Source organism: Nothoprocta perdicaria, unplaced genomic scaffold, assembly GCF_003342845.1.
Source record: "Nothoprocta perdicaria isolate Ctin4 unplaced genomic scaffold, notPer1 scaffold_60, whole genome shotgun sequence".
NCBI lineage: Eukaryota > Metazoa > Chordata > Aves > Tinamiformes > Tinamidae > Nothoprocta > Nothoprocta perdicaria.
The window spans coordinates 1,722,947-1,743,128 of NW_020455866.1; the positions used below are offsets into that span (position 1 = coordinate 1,722,947).

General features: G+C 38.9%; 2 protein-coding genes across 3 annotated transcripts; both read right to left on the minus strand.

Annotated features, from left to right (window-relative positions):
- Window positions 1–1,004: 1,004 nt before the first annotated feature.
- On the minus strand, window positions 1,005–10,552 carry IMPA1 (inositol monophosphatase 1). The gene is made up of 9 exons (XM_026049659.1): window positions 10,470–10,552; window positions 9,114–9,187; window positions 7,805–7,938; window positions 7,047–7,151; window positions 5,958–6,003; window positions 5,709–5,817; window positions 4,991–5,099; window positions 3,418–3,569; window positions 1,005–2,957 (listed from the first exon to the last, which is right to left on the minus strand). The coding sequence occupies exons 2-9, from the start codon at window positions 9,174–9,176 to the stop codon at window positions 2,839–2,841; spliced, it is 837 nt and encodes a 278-aa protein (XP_025905444.1). The 5' UTR covers window positions 9,177–9,187; window positions 10,470–10,552; the 3' UTR covers window positions 1,005–2,838.
- A 4,298-nt stretch (window positions 10,553–14,850) lies between these two features.
- On the minus strand, window positions 14,851–19,818 carry ZFAND1 (zinc finger AN1-type containing 1). Of its 2 annotated transcripts, none has more exons than XM_026049665.1 (8): window positions 19,739–19,818; window positions 18,772–18,814; window positions 17,970–18,009; window positions 17,505–17,632; window positions 17,326–17,417; window positions 16,471–16,595; window positions 15,476–15,631; window positions 14,851–15,360 (listed from the first exon to the last, which is right to left on the minus strand). In XM_026049665.1, exons 1-8 carry the CDS (start codon window positions 19,791–19,793, stop codon window positions 15,190–15,192), a joined length of 810 nt encoding a protein of 269 aa, XP_025905450.1. In that variant the 5' UTR covers window positions 19,794–19,818; the 3' UTR covers window positions 14,851–15,189. The 2 variants fall into 2 exon arrangements, with proteins under 2 accessions (XP_025905450.1, XP_025905452.1); XM_026049667.1 differs by lacking the exon at window positions 19,739–19,818 and adding an exon at window positions 19,329–19,365.
- Window positions 19,819–20,182: the final 364 nt, after the last annotated feature.

Genomic DNA, 20,182 nt, shown 5'->3' on the forward strand with positions numbered 1-20,182 from the left:
TGCTGCTGTCTTCCTATAAGCGCTACTGACAGGTCTCAACTTTCTTAGGGTGTAATTCTCCTAAGTTCTTTTCCTTTCTGATTATCTCAAACACAAACTACCCAAAGAAAGCCATCTTCTAAATATACAGTTTTATCTTAAATAATGTTAAATGTTAAAAGTTAAAAACAAACCTAAAATGATCGACTCTGTCATCCTTTCACAACACCAACAACAGGTATTTTACCTTTCTGACCATTAAAAGAATAATGCCCCTGCATATAAAGAGCTCTCTGATGACAGTGATCTTTGTTTTACTCCAACTTTAGCCAAAATTGCAGGCTAACACAGATCTAAAAATAAAATGCCTTTAAAAGCTTAGTTATTATCCTTTTCATATGACTAAAGAGTTAGTCACATATTAGATGAGTTATTTGAGATAACAATGCTCRAGCAAGGAAGACAGCAACAGGCATCTCTGATCCCATGGGATGAAATCATAAGCAGATCATTAAAGGGGACCGAAGTTAGAATGCAAGCAGACATAAATTCCAAGTTTATGAAAGCTGCTGTTTACAGAAAGAATTAAGTTGGTCTTCAGTGTAAAGAGTGAGAAAGCAAAGACAGGAAAACAAGACTTAATATAGTTTTTCCCCTAAAGCGCATTAAGAAACCTAACAGTGAGAAAGCTACATGASTCAGAAACTCAGAGAGAAACTACAGACAAGATAATCAAGCATTAGAGCTCTGAGTACAGATACGATTAACCTGTTGTGATCTTCCAAGCAGGCTCTCAGAAACAGGATACACAAAGCCCCAGTTCTGTACAGGGACAACAGTCCAAGATCCATGTACTCCAAGGTCAGTAAGAAAATTACAATTCACAGAGAGAGAGAGGGGAAGCCTCCAGGCCCATAAATCCAGCACACTGGCATGCAATATTCTACTCCAGCTAACAGCAGGCAGGGAAGAGCACTTGGAGCTGCCACTGCTAAAGCAGACGTTTATTCCAAATGCACTCTTTCATCTCAAGTATTTTTAGACACGTCTCCATTTCACAGAATAAATCAGTTCAACATACAAAAAATAATCTGCATAGTTCATATTGTGTGCAACAACCATGGAAATGGTACAGCAGACTTTAAAAACAATGAATTATTATGAAGCAATGATCCCTCATCAATTATAACAATAATATTACAGTGCAACACACAAGAAGTTCTTATTCCTGCCAATGGGAGCCTTAGAAGTAAAATGGAAATTAAAATTAAGGTAAGTCTAGACTTTCGGTAAGGTCTTTGAAGAGCAGGCAGGTGCTAATCTAATTAATGTTAATTATCTGATACTAGAAATAATTTTAAGGAACCGTTTTGCAAAATCTGCAAAAAAAATGATATAGAAGACTCAGATTTGAGAGACCTGCTGGAACTTCAAGACACATCATCATCTTCCAAAATAAAAACAAACAGTGGAACAGCTGTACGTGTAGCCTTATTTTCTGAAGCACTGCCATGTACTGAGCAGACCATCAAAATAAACAACTTCTTTTTTCAGAAACTTGACATAGAACGCAGTGCAAAAACGAAGTTAAATAACTTTTTAAAGTGCACTACATATTTGTACASTACACTGACACTTCTGAAAAGCTGCAACACAAAAACGAAAAACAATAACAAAAAAAACCCGATGGTATAGTTTGGTGCATTTGGAACAATTAACACCAAGAATTAAATTACTAAACCTTTTTAGAGTTCTTTCTTTAGCTTTAAGTATGTATCTTCTTATGTGCCCGTAGAGAATGTAACATATGGAAACCTGATACTGTTCAGTCACTGACAAAATTCACAAAAAAGGTGAAAATTTTGGGCTTTTGGCTTAGTTTGTTCCTAACTCTCAGATTTACTTTAAACTCTCTTCGGTTTTAAAGATTCTTTAAAATTTTGCAATACTCTCCTCTGTGGGGATACCCTAAAACGATTAATGGAAATTATATCTGACAAATATATGATACAGGACTTAATAACCTGCATTTCCAATGATCAATTTCCAACCATACTTCATTTTAATTTCATGTAAAGCCATTTGCTGAGAGCCAGTATGCTCAGAGCTTATTCCTAGGACATGTATTTATATCAGAGCATTCTCTTACTTTGCTACCGTAATAAATTGGCAAATGCAGTGGACACATAAGAGACCAAAGAACAGTTTGTGTTAATCTACCAAAACTAAGGTGCAACAATTTTTATAAAGACTAGTAAAAAAACACTAGCGGGTAACAAAGGATCTAAATTTGAGCCCCAACTAGCAGCAACTGAATAAAGTTTAGAAATGTGTGGCCTATTTACAAAAAACAGGAACAAGCTGAAGACATGGATAGGCTGATGATGCTGGAAAAAAAACCCTAACAGTCAAGAGAAATAGGGAGAGAGAGACTGCATAAATAATAATGCCTTGGTATTTTTGGATACAAGACCAGCTGTGAAGTTCTGTAATTAAGGCAGTAAACGTTATTTTGTCACTTTTACCGCTTTGTCACATTTCTGACTAAAATCTCTTGATATGCCTTCCAGTATAATATAAAGCATAAACACTAGCTGCTTGTATGTTTCTTTTTACAGATCTTTATGCAATCATGATATAAAATACTTAACAGTAAAAATTTGCTTAGAATTATTCCATAACACCACCATGTTGGTCCAATCTCAAAATACTACTTCATAGTCATACCTTCAGCGATCAGTAGGGAAAATCTAGCCTCTATTTAACTACCTCTTTATCAGGTTCATGGTAGAGAACAACAAGTATACGACKGTGCAAGACAACCACAGTATCTATACTACTAAGGCGTAGCTTTGGTATTCAATTTGCTGCATCATCCCGTTTCAGAGGAATTATCTGAAGTGCTTTAGCTATTYTCTCTCCTACAGCTCGACTGCTTGCAGCAATTATTCTTCGAGACATCAAGTCAAATGGTCCACCTARAAAAATCAAAACAAGCATTGTAACTAGCTTATTCCCTGAAAAAATATAAAAGCTAGTAGGAAAATGAGCATGAATGTCCAATATAAGCGATACATCAACAGACCGACACTACCAGTCAGGGTTCCTGGATAAAAATGCATTTCAATAGGTATCTCATGTGACCTACATTTACTCTTTGCAGCTCATGTAAATTTACTCATTGTACATTTTTTATTTATTTATTTATGAAGTGATGTTACTTTTACCTCTTTTCCAGGTGCCCAACCCAAAAGGTAAAAAAAGTCTTATAAGAGCAAATGATTGCTTCTCTGTCCAGTAACTGGATGGAAACACTGCTTAACAGTGGCAATTTGAAAGGAAGACTGAGTAACATTTACCTTCTCCTTTCAGCTAAGTTTTGCTCCCAATTAGCTAGCTGAAAGGCCACAGTAGTWTCATGCAAAGCCCTGTATTTACCTGATACATCGAGCAGTACTCCGCCTGCTTCAGTAATAATGATTCCAGCCCCTGCCATATCCCAGCAGTGAATTCCCATTTCGTAGTAGGCATCTGCTCCGCCTGTTGCCACAAGGCACATGTTCACAGCAGCAGTACCAACAGCTCTTATCCTAAAGAAGATATTGCGGGGTTTTAATTGAGAGTAGTTCCCAAAACAGTCACAAACGCTGTGTAAACTATACAGAGCACAAGAGCATCAAACACAGAATAAAATGAGCTAGAGAAAATATGACGGAACATTGCAGTGGAACAAATGCATGTAACACCATTCCCCATTTGTGTTTAAGTATTTTAGAGTCCTAGAAATAGAGCAATTTTCCAGAAATAATGTTTATAAATTATACGGAAGTCAAGCAAGTTTGTTTTAGATATGAAAAAAATTAAAAGTTTTTTTAACCTAGAAAAAGTACTATGCAAGATACTATTCCCTCTCCAAAGTAATAGATATTGTTTTACTTTTTGAATACTACAATTAGCATTTATACTGTTCTCACCCTTGCTAAAAATAAATAAATAAATAAATAATCAGTTTCTCTAGTGATAGCTGGTAAACATCTCTGACATGTAAAAAACATTAATAATCACAAATAATAAATCAACAGTATAACTTAGTTCTGGCTTAATTTGCGAGTTGCAAATTCCACTTCTTTTTGAAATATTAATGTAACTAGTAAGCAAAAGCGTGACTTCCAGAAATAATTATGTCAATTACTGGTAAAATATACATTAAACTGCAACTGATGCAAGCTAAAGTAATGGCAAAACCCAACTTAAGTTGACTCTAATCTTCAATTTACTTTTTACAAATAAAATTTCMAAGTTAAACTAACAATCTAAAATACCTAAAATGTATACCCTATTAATTGTTCAGCAGATATTTTTTATGACCCCACAAGTTTTTTGGAAAGTACAAAAAGTCTAAATGTTAAGAGTCAAAACAAAAACTCTTGACAATCCTGCCATAAAACGGAAATCTCTTTCACGTCAGAAGCATGAGCGGGGTTGAGTAATGAACAACTATCTTCTGAAACCATATTTATACCCAAAATGGCTTGTGGAAATGCAGACCTTTGTTCTGTTTTGCTTTTGCTTCTCCTCTTCTGGGAGAGGAGAAGCAGGGAATGTAACTGAAATTAGTATTAATTTGTGGACAATTACTAGATGGAAACTAAGTAATCTAATACAGCTACTCTAATTTAACATAGTTGTTCTTTATGCAGTTCCGATTACTCCATGTGTGCTTCTACAAAAATACACAAAATTGTATTCAATTGTTTAACTAGAAGAGAAAATACAGTACTTTCTAGTCCCACAAAACCAAACATGCCTCAATTCTCAATATGGCTTCTCTCAGAAAATAACTGAAAAAAATGAAAGCACAAAATCTCTCGGGAGAAGTTAAATTTGAATCATAGTTCATTTCTGAGATGTTAAATGTATGCAATGTGTGTATGCAAATTAACAGAACTGACTCTTTCTAGAAATTACTATATTTAACACCAATAAATATCAAATATAAGAAATATCTTACCCATGAATAGGAATACTGAGAAGTCTTTCCATGTTAGAAAGAATTATTTTTATAGTCTCTGGATCCCGATTTGATCCCAATTCTGTTACCAAAAGGGATTTGGTAATGTCTAGAAAGGAAATTAAAGCTTACTTTTCCAACAGTACATCTTACATAGTGGCAGTAATTAGGCATCTGTGTTCAATTCAAGCGAAGTTCTCCTCATTGTTTTCTTGTCAGACTGAACATAACTGAGGTATTTTAATTACATGACTTAAAGGAAAAAAAAAGAGATTTTATACAAAACATGCTAGACAAAGATAAAATAAAGCTCAATTTGGTTTATTTGTGTATATGTATTAACTCAGGTCATTACTATATAAATTTCTATTGTTAGAACAATTAGATCAAATGTGTAAAGGTCCCAAATTAAGCACTGGTTTTCCTCTACATAAAGTAGTAACAATCCTACTGATAAGATTTAAACCCACRGTAATTCTGAGTTGGAAGAAGTTAAATTGGCTGCTAGATTCATTACAGTTTCTAAAAATGATCACAGACAACAGATGAAGAAGGAATAAAATGAAAAAGCACACAAACTTAAGATGACACACAGGGAACATCATCTCCAATTGCCTAATCTTGATTTTTATTTTGCAAGGTTACAAGTATGTTATATCCAAAGGGGGGGGGGGAAACCCACACACAAACAACAAGGCTACTCAGCAGCTCATCTTACCTTGCTGGCCTGATACTTTAAGTTTTTGACCGTTGCAAAACGCACCTTTCCCTTTCCTGGCAGTGTACATCTTGTCTTCTACACAACTGTACACAATTCCAAATTCTATCTGCAAGAAAATAGCAAAGATATTTTAAGTGGTTTTTTTTCCTTTCTTCTATCTACTTTGAAAATACAAATCTTAGTGATAGCTAGCAAGAAGAAATTAAACTGTTTGCTTGATTAGATATTAAGTAATAAAAAGTATACCTCTTTGTTAACAACAAAGCCAATTGAAACTGCCACAAATGGAAACCTACAAAACAAAAATTTGACTATTTACAGGGAGATACTATGCTTCTTTACTACCATGCTCATGCTTAATAAAAAAACAATTTCCATTTAAATGTCTAGTATATTTTTAAAAGGCAGATGAAATAACAGTTTTCTGGAACTTGTACTGCTCACTGTTAAGATAGATCAAAAAATACCAATCACAGCTGCAGTTTCCAATCCATATAGCAACTGCACTCATTGCATCACTGAAACTAATTTATTTTTTCTAATTCTTTTTTTTTAATGTAGTTCAAAAAAGCTTATTACAGTTACAATCAGCAAAAATGATAGATTTTTAGGTTTGTAAATTGGATTTTGATGTAGCTTTTCCAACAAACAAGCCTATTTCCAAACAAACATGCTATTTAACATGATTTTGCAGTTTTTTAAAGCTGTTCCCCATGCAGCAGCAGTCATTCGAATTTTGGAATCAGGTCTGCTCAGAGCAGCTCCTCAGAGCAGAAGTTACTGCGCCTCAGAGCAGGGGAACAGGCAGTTGTCTTTATCCTAAGAACCGCTTCCTCTCCCTGATGCAAAATACCACTAGACAATTTGCCAGTGATATCTAGCTTTCCTTCATAGCAGCGGCCCTGCTGAACAGAACTTAAAATTTGTTAGCAGCAAGAATCTAGAGCTGTTATTGCTTCTTAGAAAAAAATCTTAGAAAAACCTCTTTGAAGGTGCTGCAGCTCCTAATTCACTGTCTGGCTGCATCACTGCTTAAAATCTGCCCAGCTATCTTTGGCAGCTGCACCATGGGCTGTTGACTCCTACTGCAGAGCACATGTCTTTTGTGAAATATCTGCTACTGGTTACAGAAATACTAATAAAGAAATACTAATACCATAGCAAAAATTGCAAATGTTCTCAACTAAAAGCAAACAGCAATTTTTAGCTATTCATGAATTCATGGTATCATTTTTAAATGAATTTAAAAGTGAAAGAAAATCACTTTAACAGAACTAGAGAAACAAAAAAAAAAGGTAATCAGTTTAATTTGTTAACATAAAAGATGAGTCAAACCTGTGTACGAAGTTTGTAGTTCCATCAATAGGGTCTATAATCCATGTTGGATTAGCTGTCAAAATGCTGCCTTCTCCAGCTGCAACAGATTCTTCTCCAATGAAACTACGGTAGGAAACACATTTAAAAACGGGAAAAAGAAATGTTCAACATGTCTGAATTGCAATACTTTCCACACAATCCCCCTCAGCACTCATCGGTGCATCCCACCACGTCCCTTGAACCAGGTCCCTCGAGCTGTCCCAGTTTAAGTGTTTTCTAACCTGACCCTCCTCCATCGAGTGCTTTCACTGCCTAGCATACTGCTAAATGCCAGGAATACACGTAACTGCTACAGGARGCTAATTTCGTTATTTTTGTTGACCATTAAACTACTTGTTTTGAACTGAAAAACCACTGGGAAGTGTATGAATGTATGGAATTCTCTCCTATATTATTTGCATGTTATTAACATGCAAAAAGACTACAACAAATACGTAATATTGCTTTCCTCCAAGAACTGGTAAGATGCAGATAAAAGTTAAAATTAGAGTTAATTGCTAAATTAGTTAGCAGTTCATTTGTAAGCATTCAGACGAAACTCTGACCCACTACTACTCTGAAATATTTAAYGCAACATTATTTAATGAGACATTAAGAAAGAAATTCAGAATTTTCTACCATGTTATATTGAAATGTTATCAAGTCAGAAATGTTCCATCTTGTTCTTCTAAGCGTCTCCTTTTTTTTACTAAAAATGTATCAATAAGAAGCTGTACCTGTGAGAAGGATACTTTTCCTTTATCAAAGAAATAATGAAGTTTTCTACTTTTTGATCTGTTTCTGTCACTAGATCTACTGGTGAACTTTTAGTCATAACAGATATTTCTTCTTTGAGCGCTCCACGGATTATCTGTTAACAAAAGAAAAAAATTCTTCATAAACAGTATGGAAAATATTAATTTTTCTAAGATATTGAGCATCATTTTTAATTTTCTGCATCTCATGCACAAAACACAAGTAGTGACACAAAAATGAACTTAATTGCAGGAGCTGTGCCCAGACCTGCATCTATCCCTCATCTCTGTCAGTACATTTTTTTCCTGACCTTAAAACTAAGTACTATGGGAAGATCCATTGTGGATGAAAGGGAGCTCCATTTTTAAGCCTATTTATCTAAGTATCAGTAAAGTGAACAGAACATGAAACATTAAGCTTAAGTAACCTATTTTTAGCCAGACCATGCATCTATGATTCAAGAACTAYGAAAACTGATTAAAAACCTATGTCTCACAGCCCAGAAAATAATTTTACTACAAGTGAGACAAATTTGAGTTTTGTGAAGGTCAATCTTAATCAGACGTCAGGACAGGCTTCTACATTATGTTCTGCAGACTCTCAGCTCCTAGGAACCCAACTGGGACTTGTGCCGTCTTGTCTAGTGCAAGAGCATTCAAGTGCACCCAGCAGAACTACCAAGAGCAACTGAACATCTACTAATCAGTTCTACATCAAGGCTTTGCTGAAACGTGCAAGTTCTCTTTCTTATTCTCAGCCATCTGAGACCACAAAGAGGCAAAGTACTGCCTCTGAGAGACGTTCCTGATTTATAAGAGAAAAGCAGTTGTCATAAACAGAAAACAAATATATGTATTGCACCGACAATAAACCAATGAATAAGAGAGTTAATCAAAAGAGGTGAAATAATRCTGCAGMGAAGTTCCTCAAAAGAAAGATTGTMAAGTTAGTCAGACAATTAAAAAGTTATACAGTTACCTTTTTACTGAAAAAAGGARGATGCTCTTCATCACAATTCCCAAATCATTTTTAAATGAAATTTAAGAAATAAGAGATATTATCACATCTTTATCACATTCTAGYTCATATGTGTTTCAGTATGTAAAATTATTCTTTTGAATTAACCAAGTTGAGAACAGGGAAGATGCTCCAATCTTGAACATCATTAAATCACGCTACTAATTCATATTTTTGACAAAATATTCCTATGGAGGAATATCTAACAGCAAAACTCCTTTAAAAGCTCTACTATATTACTGTTAATAAACACTATTATTTAGAAATACTTACATCTCCAGCTTTCCTTGCTAAAACAACTGCATAATCCATGCATTCTTGCCAAGGATCAGCCATGTTTTCTTAGCCTAAAAGATACAGCAATATTAAATAAAAGGATTTTTTTTTTTTAACAAATTCAAATTGTTTTATTCTTCTCTGGACTTCAGTCTACTGGATCACAATGTTTCTGCTTTTCTGGAGTATATGCTTGCCCTATTACTCACTGTGAAAGAGTTGTTTTAAGAAAATGTATTAACAAACTTTGGTTTCAAAGTTTTTTTTTTTTTCCCTGTATTTTGTCAGTGTGTTTATAACATAAAAATATCAACAGACACTGACCTTCAGTGTTAAAATATGCCTGCTAAATGCTACATTTAGTTACGGACTTCAGTGCACACAAAGTCTTTGAAAAGCAACAGTGTGGTTACCCACAAGGACATGCTTGGATGCACGGTACAGCTCAGAGCTTGTTTGTTTAAAAAGTACTGGACTCTTCAGTACARCTTATTGCAAATGATTGCAGCCATAGTTCAGTCTATTTTAAGCATGGTTTAGTTTACTTCAGTTACCTTAAATTAGAGGGGAAGACAACCAAAACCCTGCCTTTCTGAGGCTTATTCCTCTCTGCCTTATTCCGGCAGTTTATTCTAAATACAGCTACAGAAGGCTCTTGTTTCTACATTAAAAAGATATGAGAAACCACAGCTAAACTGTCCTTTACATACTGAATAGTATTAAGCAGTATTTTCTTATCTCGTACACATCTCTGMTTGCACGAGTGATGTGAAACACCAGTGCAGTGCCCAGTCTTTCTATAACACCAACCACTTCAGTCTTCGGTAAGCAAGGATCATTTTGAAAACCCTTTCTGACTCGCAGAGTCTGGACACATGAACAAGCAAAATCAGCAGGGGAAAGCGCCAAAGGGGCACCACATCAAACACGGCCTGGGAGTCTCCGGACACAAGYGACTTGTCCGGCCCCCGGGCCGGGCGCACACGGTACCGAACCGCTCTTCCACACAGGGCACTGGCAGCACTAACGGGGTCTTACACAGATCAGCASCCGCCGGGCAGCTTCATGAAACGTTGAAAACGCCACAAAACCAGCAAACCTGGGTAAATACCGGTGTCTACGTTTCCTGGACGCGGCTTTTCTCCCAGCTCAACCCTGCCGCCTCGGGATGCCCACGCGAGGGGCTCGTCCCGCTGAGCTAATGTGAGGGCCGCGATCCCCACGGGGGTACCGAACCGGGCACACAGCGATGCTCCGCGATGAGCAGCCCTGCCTCTCACTGACCTCTTCTCTTCTCCCGCTAGTAAGCAGGACTAACTGACTACGCGGACAGGCAGCCCCCTCCCCGCGCACCTGAAAGGCGGCAGCGGCTGCTGCTGCCTGGCACCGACGCGCCCCAGAAGGGAGGGAGAACAGACGGAGGAAGAAGAGGGGCTCGCGACCCCCGGCGACACCCGAAATGGCGGCCGCCCGCACGTCTCTCGCCGTCTCGCGCCGCCGGCGGTGARGTGCGCATGCGCAGCGGCTCCCGCCGCGCGCACTGCGCAGGCGCGCCGYCCGCTTGTAACCCCCACCTCCGTGCACCGCGGGTGGTGCGTGCTGCGCATGCGCGAGGGCCGCTAGGGCGGCCCCGGCGGCGGCGCGGCCTCGCGCWTCATCCAAGCACAATCCCGTTGGCTTCCCGTTTCCACAGGGATCCGTGGATTGTGGCTCTGTGTGACCGCTTTGGTGGTCTGGCAGAGCCACAAAACCCGTGAATCTATACCCTACGATTCCTTGGAAATAATCTAGTATTTAATTAATTCCATTACAGTTACAGTGCCTAAAAAGAGATGATTCTTCTCCATTATATCTTACTCCTTTCCTAAAATCCTATCAGCACCTTTGAGACTTCTTCACCTCTGTAGGAGCCCTGTTTTGCACTTAAGTTCTGCTAATTAGGATGATCTCAAATCAGTAATGAGAACATGAGTGATATTTTTAATATGCAGTAAATCCTGCTCGCTTATTTTCCAAAAAGCGCACTAGCTTCCCACCAAAGATTTTCAACGGCATGTCACAATTGAATTAATGTTTTTACAAGACTACTATAAAGAAAGTGATATAGAGGGAAAAATGGCATCATCTTCCTTTGCAGGATTGACTGCTACAGTTACCTTGTTTTTCTGTAAAGCACTGACCCTATTGTTTTTCACCCAGTAAGGACAAAGCAATTCTGCAGTTTTGTGCTCAGTTTACAAGTTGCAATAAGTACTTCACAAATTTCAAATAATACAGATTATTTTTCAAATAATACAGATATATTTTTATGTCTTTCTAAAACAGGCAGGCAAAAGGAAACTGATAAGAGTGTGAGAGAGTTCTTTTTAAAAATGGTGTATTTCTTGTTTGCTACAACATTTTTTTTTGGTTTGTTTCTTGACAAATTCACCTTCTCAGACGGGTAACTTTGCATACAAAAAGTTAACAAGTGAATGTTAAATGTCTCCTCCATACTGTTTCTTGTTTTAAAATCTAGTTGGGATGCACTTTCAGTTTTCCCTATGAAAATGTGCTATGCTACTAACCTTTAGAAAACAAACAAAAATATGTATGTGGTTAGCAAAGATGTGCTAAGGTCTAACAGCTAAACCTGGAGTAATTCTACCCCCAGAAGATGCACAGTAACTTAGGGGAAATTTTTGTCTCTGCCTCTGGATTCTCTCCAGGATCTCTATGATTAGAACACAGTTTTCACCTTCCTTATTTATCTATGTGTTAGGCTGTGTGTTAGACTATCTTCATTTGGTTTTGCTTATGTTTCTGAAAATTGAGTAATCTGAGTTTCCACATACAATTATTATATTGTATATTAGAGTATATATAGTATTTTATATTTATAGCATTTTATATATCACTATATATGTATTATATTTATATGCTATATACATATATGTACACATACATAATATGTATGTATATACCTAATATATACATACATAATACATACATACATGTACATACATATACATACATAATATGAATGTATTCTAACATACATATGCTATAATATTAGTATACAATTAAAAACAAATTCTCAGGAGGCTATGTCTCTGTACTGTGCAAACAGCAGGCGGGTGTTGGGAGAAAGCTGTACAACCACGTAAATCATTTGCTGTGCTTGCAGGGGGCAGCTGAAAGGAAGGCCTGTCCTCCTTCTGTCTTGCACAACAGAACCTCCTGCTGCAGGTAATACCTGAAGGATGACAATTTAGCCCAAAAGACCTCTTTATTTGTTTCATAGAAATGGCAAGGTAACTGGCTCATAAAGACACGTGCCAGTTAGCTGTCTCTGACARTAGTTTACAGAACAGATCAGCCATTCAATTGCTTGAGCAATCTCCAGGAAAACTGTAGGGCAGGAAGGAAAACTGGAGCCAAACGACTGTTAAGTCCTTATTGGTTCTGAGTCATCAACTCTTTCCTTCATGGAAACCAGAAGGACCTTTCTTTTCGTGACATCTACATAGCGTGCAGTAAAATCATTTAATAATACCTAAGTCAGGCTAAAGCAGCAAAAATYACAGCAGCAAATAATATAGTAACAAAACAAGAATAATAGATAGCCACACACATACTGAGCTTTTTCTTTTTTCTCTCAAGTCCAATCAGCATACAATTGTGGAGGGATTCCTAAAGTGCTACAAGAGTCATAATGTTTGGCAGTACAGGAACATATAATATTTATGGCTACCTGAAGAAGACCACATTTTTGCCCTACTTATGAAGAGTATCTTTTGAAGAAGTGGCCAGGCAGACTCCTCCTTGCACGTTGTGGTTTTTTTTTTTCTTTTTATTGCCGCTATAAAAGCATTTGCTTGTTTTGATTTTTTTTTTTCCCTTTTCACACAGTTATGTTTTCAAAACTAGGTTACAAACCATAATCTGGCACTCTAGCCACTGGAGAAATGTTCCCTCTAGTGGAGCAGATGCTAGAGAAAAACCTGGACTGTGAACCTAAAATTAACAATTATTGAATATGAGCCAAAACAGCAAATTCAGATTTATGAATGCCCAAGTGGCTGCAGTTATGAGACAGTGTCCACTTCCATTTGCAGGTCTCAGCAGAAAGACACTATTTTGTCATATTTCCCTTCTGTTTCATGATCAGCTCTCCTCTAGACCAAAATTTAGTTTTTCACAGAACCAGCAATCTGCCTTAATCTCATCTCCCTGCATGTCCAGTGGAGTTTCTCTCCACTTACACAGTAAGTGTCTTGCAGTGGCAGGAAAGCGCCCCTGAAATCCATCACATCTCTGAGTAACACAGACCTGCTGTCCTCCGTGGCCCCACACGACTGAATACGTTCAGCCACATGGCACATACAAGCTGCAATCYTCTTGTGAAAGCCTAAGGAGGTGCCTGGAGTCTGAGAAAGAAGGAAAGGCAGCTCTTTCCTGTTTAAATTTGCTGAAAGACACATTATCCAGCACCTCAGTACCTACTGAGTCAGTCACAGGAGGAGAAATTCATGCCTGTCTGAGGAGAAAAGGGCATTTCAGTAGAGATGTACCACATCGTTGTTGTATGTGAATATAATGAAAATGTAGCTTCCCTGTTGCGTAGCGATGTATCACAAAATGATTACATGTGAATATAATGAAAAACAGGTTCCCTGTTGTGTGATGCTGCACTGGTATCAGGCAAGGCTACCTACACAGCTAATTCAYATGGCAGAGCACCACCAAGCAGGAGGCTCCATGTCCTCCTTGACAAACTGGGTTCAGGTTGGTGCTATCCACACCTGCCTACCCCTTCCTACCTTGTCTTTTCTGTCATCCCAAGATATTCTTACTAATACCTCCCACAGGAAGGCTGTTGTATGAATAATTGTAAGCAATGAAAGTAAAGAATGTGGCAGGAGGAATTAGCCTTGAAATAGGTTTTTATCCATCCAGCTTAAATGGGGGTAGTACAAGCACACAGCAGAAAATTTAAGATGAAACAAGAAAGATGAAGCAGGGTTATCACATTATACCTGCTTTTTAAAATTGCTTAAGTGCTTATTATTTGTGTGCARCACAAAATGGTTTTATATTATGGTAATTTAAAACAGCTACAATTGTGATAAAAATAAACTCACTGTTYGTTCTTGCTATGTTTACTTTTTTTAAATTTATAATCCACTTTTGAAATCCAAATGAGATCCAAAAATCTGGAATACATCAATTACTGCTAGTAATCTTCTTAATGACCCCCCAAAAGCATTTCAAACCCCTGTGGCAACTGAAAAGACCATTAATACTAAAGGCTTATAAAAGTAAAGCTACTAGGGATGCATCTTCTTTAGGTATCATCATTATCAACAACCGCTTTAAAACYCAGGTTCACCACAGTTCATTTTGTGGACTGCGGAAGGAGACATTACAGGACCTGGAATGCTTCTAGTTTAACTCTATTTCTTCCACTCTTACATTTGTATTAGAAAAGGATAATTKCATGCTGTTTTACTTTATTCTCCACTAAATCAAGTAATGCTGTTAAATTATAAAAACATGAGACATTTGTTGGAATTTACCTTACCCTTCTAAAAGTCATTATTTCTATATGAGGAGAAATGTAAATGTGAACTTATGGCATGGAGAACGCTGGATTATCCATGCCAGACTCAGAGAAATCTGTTCTTACAGATGACAGAAAAATATTACAATAGTGTATGCTCCTTTTATCTTCAAAAAACTGATCCACTTCAAGTTTATATTTTCATTATTTATTGCTCTTAATACATGCTTTGCCGTYATTTACACAAAAATACTATAAATAKAAAACTTATGAGAATGGCATGATATTATACAGGTAAATAAACCAACGATTTATTCTATAAAGTATCAGTTATATTAATTATTATACTAACTACTTCTGTTCTCAGAAGAGTACTTAATTCAATCAGTGCAACTGGAAAATTGCTGGGAACTGTGTCACTGTAACAGAGGACAGATTATGATATACGGTGGTTCTAAAAAGAAATTGGACCTGGTTGGAGTGGCAAAGTCTTTAAAAAATAATTGATTTTTTTTGGTGATAATTTGCTGATTAACTGAAGTACGGTTCTGTATCTTCTATAAATAGAACTTGATTGTCAAGATACTCCAGAATGACATTTCCCCCATTGTACAATGGGCATTCTTTATCAAGCAGCCATGTTTCCAATGTGTGCTCAAATGGTAAAGCTTCTCCAGAGACACTATGGCACAATCTCAATTTCTGCAAAATAAGTAACATGGGCAAATCTTGGTGTTAATCTGTATCCAAGACGGAAGGCAGTGGGGGAAGGTAGAAACACCAAACTGGAACAAGTTTATTATTATTATTGAGTTACCTGGGCTGTTGATTTGTTGTTGTCATTTTTAAGACCTGCTAAAGAAGCTGCACAATCTACTRCTTTGCCAATACTCCACTTACTGCAAAAGAACATAGGCTTGCTTTTTTCTTTGCTTCCCTTTGGTAAGTACACTTGAAAGTAAACTCTTTCAGTCTAGAAAAACAAGCAAAAAGTATCCATAGAAACAAATAGTTCTAGACATATAATAGTTTCCTCAGTAAAAACAAACAAAACCAAAAAACAACAACGAAAAACTCCTTCAACCCTCAAAAAGAAACCTGAACATGGTTGTCAAAKCCTGTCACATCCTTCAAGAGGGCATGCAAGAACTTATCTAAACTGAAACCCTGGATGAAAGAAAGAAGTATTTTCCAAACCAATACAATCCTGATTGAGAGGGGAGTATAGGGGCGGGGGGGAGATGTTCTTGGTATGGGTAGCCACTGTAGTGAGAAACAATAAKGAATTCTGTGAAGTATTTCAAGAATCAAAGAAATTAAAAGACTGAAACACAAGCAACTATCAAGACTATATTCCAAGCCAAAGCAGGAACTGCTGACCTCAGGTTCACCTCATCTAAGAATGGAATATATATCTCTTAAATACGAGTATTWGATTTATAGAACACAAAGCTCAGCTGTGCCTGGGACAAACTCCACTACTTGTGTGACATATGGCAGGAACCTTTCAGGACTGATCAGGAAAAGCAGCTCTAAGAGACAGGCCAGCCRTGTGACAGCCAACACTTCTGCTAAAATGTAAGAGGAAATTTGGTCTGATTGCTCTATATGCAGACACCTTGTAACAGATACAAGGTTAACGAGACTGCTTCCAGGTGCCAAGTTGAAATCAACATATGAATCATTATGAGCTTGGAAATCTAAAAACCAACCATGAGCAGAAGGGCAAGGGGACTAAATGAAGAACAAGAAATGCAGAAAAAATTCTCCTTTCCTTTGATAAGTCAGTTATTGAAAACAAGTATGACTGACCTGAGGCAAAGACTTATCCCCACACGCGTGCATTTTCAGTTTCATCAGAGCCACCTTTGCTGCCGTCTCGTTGCTTTTCGCTCCCTTCCGTCTTTTGCTTTTGGCTTCCTCGCTTTTTTTGGAATCTGAGGACAACATTACTTCTGTTAGTGTGAATCCAAATTTCTCCTCCTCTATTAAAACTTGCCCAAATGTATGCTGAACTCAGCCCCTGGGCCTCTTATCTCTAACACYTCATTCCAGAGGCCACAACACTAGGTGCACCCCCCCGCAGGGCATGGGGATTTGTGCACATTCCTAACAGAACTGACAGGTAGGTGCAGAACAGCACTACATAAACTAAGCATGCATACGGTGAATCGTAACCCCTGTAACTACTATATGTTTGGCAATCACAGGGACCACATGACAACAGTTTCTGGCTCTTTTTCTTATAACTACCACCCTCCCATGCTCTCCATAATTATGCTTACTGCTTGTTTATTCTCTTTCCTGCCGAGGTCTAGTTTAAAGGTAGAAGACATCATATCACGGACTCATATTCGCTCTCTTTTTTCTTTTTTTAAATACAGCATCATTGCTTTAGCATAATCCCAGCAGACCGGCACATATACCCAATATAGAACCATGGGGCTGTGTAGGTAGGACTGAACAAAAATTGCTATCATTGTTACAAAAGAAACCTGAACCTGATTTAAAGAATACCCTTTATAGACATCTCCTCTTGTTGTTTTGTCTCGATCTGGATGAACACAATTACAGRCAGACATATGGGCTTAGGGCTATATAATCAAGACGCCTCCATTCTTTTGTGCTGGAAAAGTAAATATCAGATAAATATCTCACTGAACTTGCCTATAATATTTTGAACAAGCTGCTGGGTGGCAGTCATTCGAGGCTTTGGCGTGTCCAGTTTCTCACATTCATGGTCTGATTGATGACGGTGCCTGTACACAACAGAGAGGAAAATTTGCATGACCTTTTCAATACAGTAATGAAAGAATATTTGTGTTTCAACATTCTGTCATACTGACCTTAGGCAAAAATGTTTTTCACAGTGGGGACATAAAACTGGTAAAAGCTCCTTCCCATTGCAGTCCTTAAATGAGCATGGATAAGAGCTATGCTGATCTGTTTTCACACAGTTATTTCTGAGATTCACCTAAGGATCAATAGAAAATATTAGGTGTAAATAAACAGGTATTAAAGATAAAAGTCAACACCCCATCCTCCCACAATAACAGTGTTGGCTCTCCATTTTTTATAGACAAAATTTGTCCCTTCTCCTTTTCTGGTTAGGTTTAACTCAGAATTAGGAAAAGAAACATCACCCTGACCCAACTTGATTTCTGACACACAGACAGACAGTACATTAATTTGAAGCTTGTCACACTCTTATACCTATATAGAATGTGTGCAATCTCAAAACATGTAGTTTCTTAAGTTGAATGGTATTCTCATGTGTKACATGGTAGTCATTTAATATCACATTACATTACCTCAGAACAACCATGAGCATCCCGGCTTCTGTGCTGCAGGCTTAGGCACAAGAGAAGAAAATATCACACCATTACCAAATTGCCAAGAAAAGAAAACTGCATGTGAAAACATAAATGTTTGAAGAGTGATCTGAAAGATTTTTATCGCAGCAACACTTCAAATAAATAATCATTCCTCTACAAAGTTCATTCTAACCTACGGATTTCACTTCATTAACAGATMAGATTCGTTTTCCTTGAGTTTGTAAAACATTTAGCTCATTGCACTTAGCCTGAAATCAACACAGCATTCCAAGAGAACAAAGATATGAAGATGTTTAAGGATTCAACTCAAAGTACTTGAAATTGGTCCATAAATCTTAAACGGATTTTCCACAGTGGCAGAACTCGCTTGGAGGCTCTTAACATTCTAAAGTGAAATATTAAATGACAGTCAAACCTGCCCTCAACTTAAGGCTGCTGATTTGAACTTTGCATCAAATGAAAGCTCTCATTTGAGAGACCTGGAAAAACTTTGTTCCTTTGACTGGACAAAAAAAAAATAAAAAAAAAAGTTTAATTCAGCATCCCAACAATAAACAAGTTATTTGTATTCTAGAAATACTCCCATAGATTACAAACCTCTATTACAGTCTCTGTGGAGAAAGGTTGCAGATTCAGTGAACAAACTATTTTAATTCAACACATCTACACTGTGAAACACACTGAAACACACTGTTTTAGACAACATCTATCCCTACACAAGTTCTACTGTAAGAAAAACTCAGCAGAAACTAGAAACATGCAACATGGACAAACCTACCAGAAGACTCCTGAACAGCCATCACATACAAAGGGCAGAAAATCTGAAAACAAGAGAGATTTGTTTACCATTAGACAACATGGTCATAGTTTTCCTAATAATTTTTAGCTTACTTTATACATGACTAGCTTTTGCTTACTTATACCATGAGGTAGGTTATCTTTACAAGTCTACATAGTATGTTTTGGGGGAGGGGGACTTTTATAACACAGTTACAATATTAATTATCCTACCTAAGAAATACCTCGTATTATGTATGAAAAACATACAAGGAGATAAATCACATCTTTAAGCCATTCTCCATCCTTTCTCCATTCTCCAAAGCCTGCTTTGTCAGGCCGCCCTGCAAAACATCTAGATTAGGAGGATGTTTGGTCACTTCACCTGCAAGATTGGGTCCCACCATCATAGAGCGCTCATTTTGAGCATTCTTACGTCCCCTTTTGTAGGCGGGGGGTTCATTTTTATCCTCACCATTGTCTTCTCAGGTGGATGAAGGCGTGGAGAAGGGGAAAGGAGGGTGACAGCAGCAGTGGGCAGAGCAGGGGATTAAACACCTGCAGACACAACGGAAGCGGGTGCCATGGGGCTCCTKACAGCAGGCAGGGCTGGCCCTGGCAGGCGCAGCCTGTGCTAACAGCTATTCGGTGCACGACCGCTGCTCTTCCCGGCTACCACCGTTAGCRGAGCACCTCTTAAACCTGCTTTCCACCAGCAAAACCACCTTCGGGAGCAAAGCCATCGCTCTAAAGGGCACGGCTACACCTGCCTACTAACAAGGCGCAGCCTAGCTTGAAGGAAACGCGCAGAACGACAAAACAAACACAAGCCCCGGAGCGGGGCAGGCCTTAAACGGCACCTCCCCGCAGCGCGCACCGCCCATGCCCAGCGGGCGCCGCCATCTTGGCACCACCGCGACCCCCTCCCTCYATGCCGGACGAGGCCCCGCCCCGCCGCGGGGTCGTACCGAGCTGGCGGCAGTGCGGGACCGCGCAGTGCCGCCCGACATCCAGCTCCGCCATGGCCCGCGGCGGCGGGACGGGGACGGGGAAGGGAGGGAAGGGTGGAAACAGCGCCCCCAAAGGCTGCCGGGAAACTGGCGGCGCCGCGGGCGGGGCCGCTATGCAGATGTAGCCCCGCCCCGGGGCGGAGCCTGAGGGGGCGGGGCGGGGCCCTCGCAGGTGTGTCGGGGCGGGCCGGGCGCTGCGGGAGGGGCAGCGCGGGGCGGGGCGGGCGCCGCTGCCGCCGGCGGTCGCGGGATGCGCCTGCGCGCGGCGCGGAGGTGCTGCCGCCAGCCGGGGCTCCTCTCGCGTGTCCCTTTCTTTTAGTAAAAGCTGCATTCCCACCGTTAACGTCGCAGTGCCCCTTCCCCAGCCCCAACTGTCGCACGCGGAGGAGCGCGTCGCGCCGC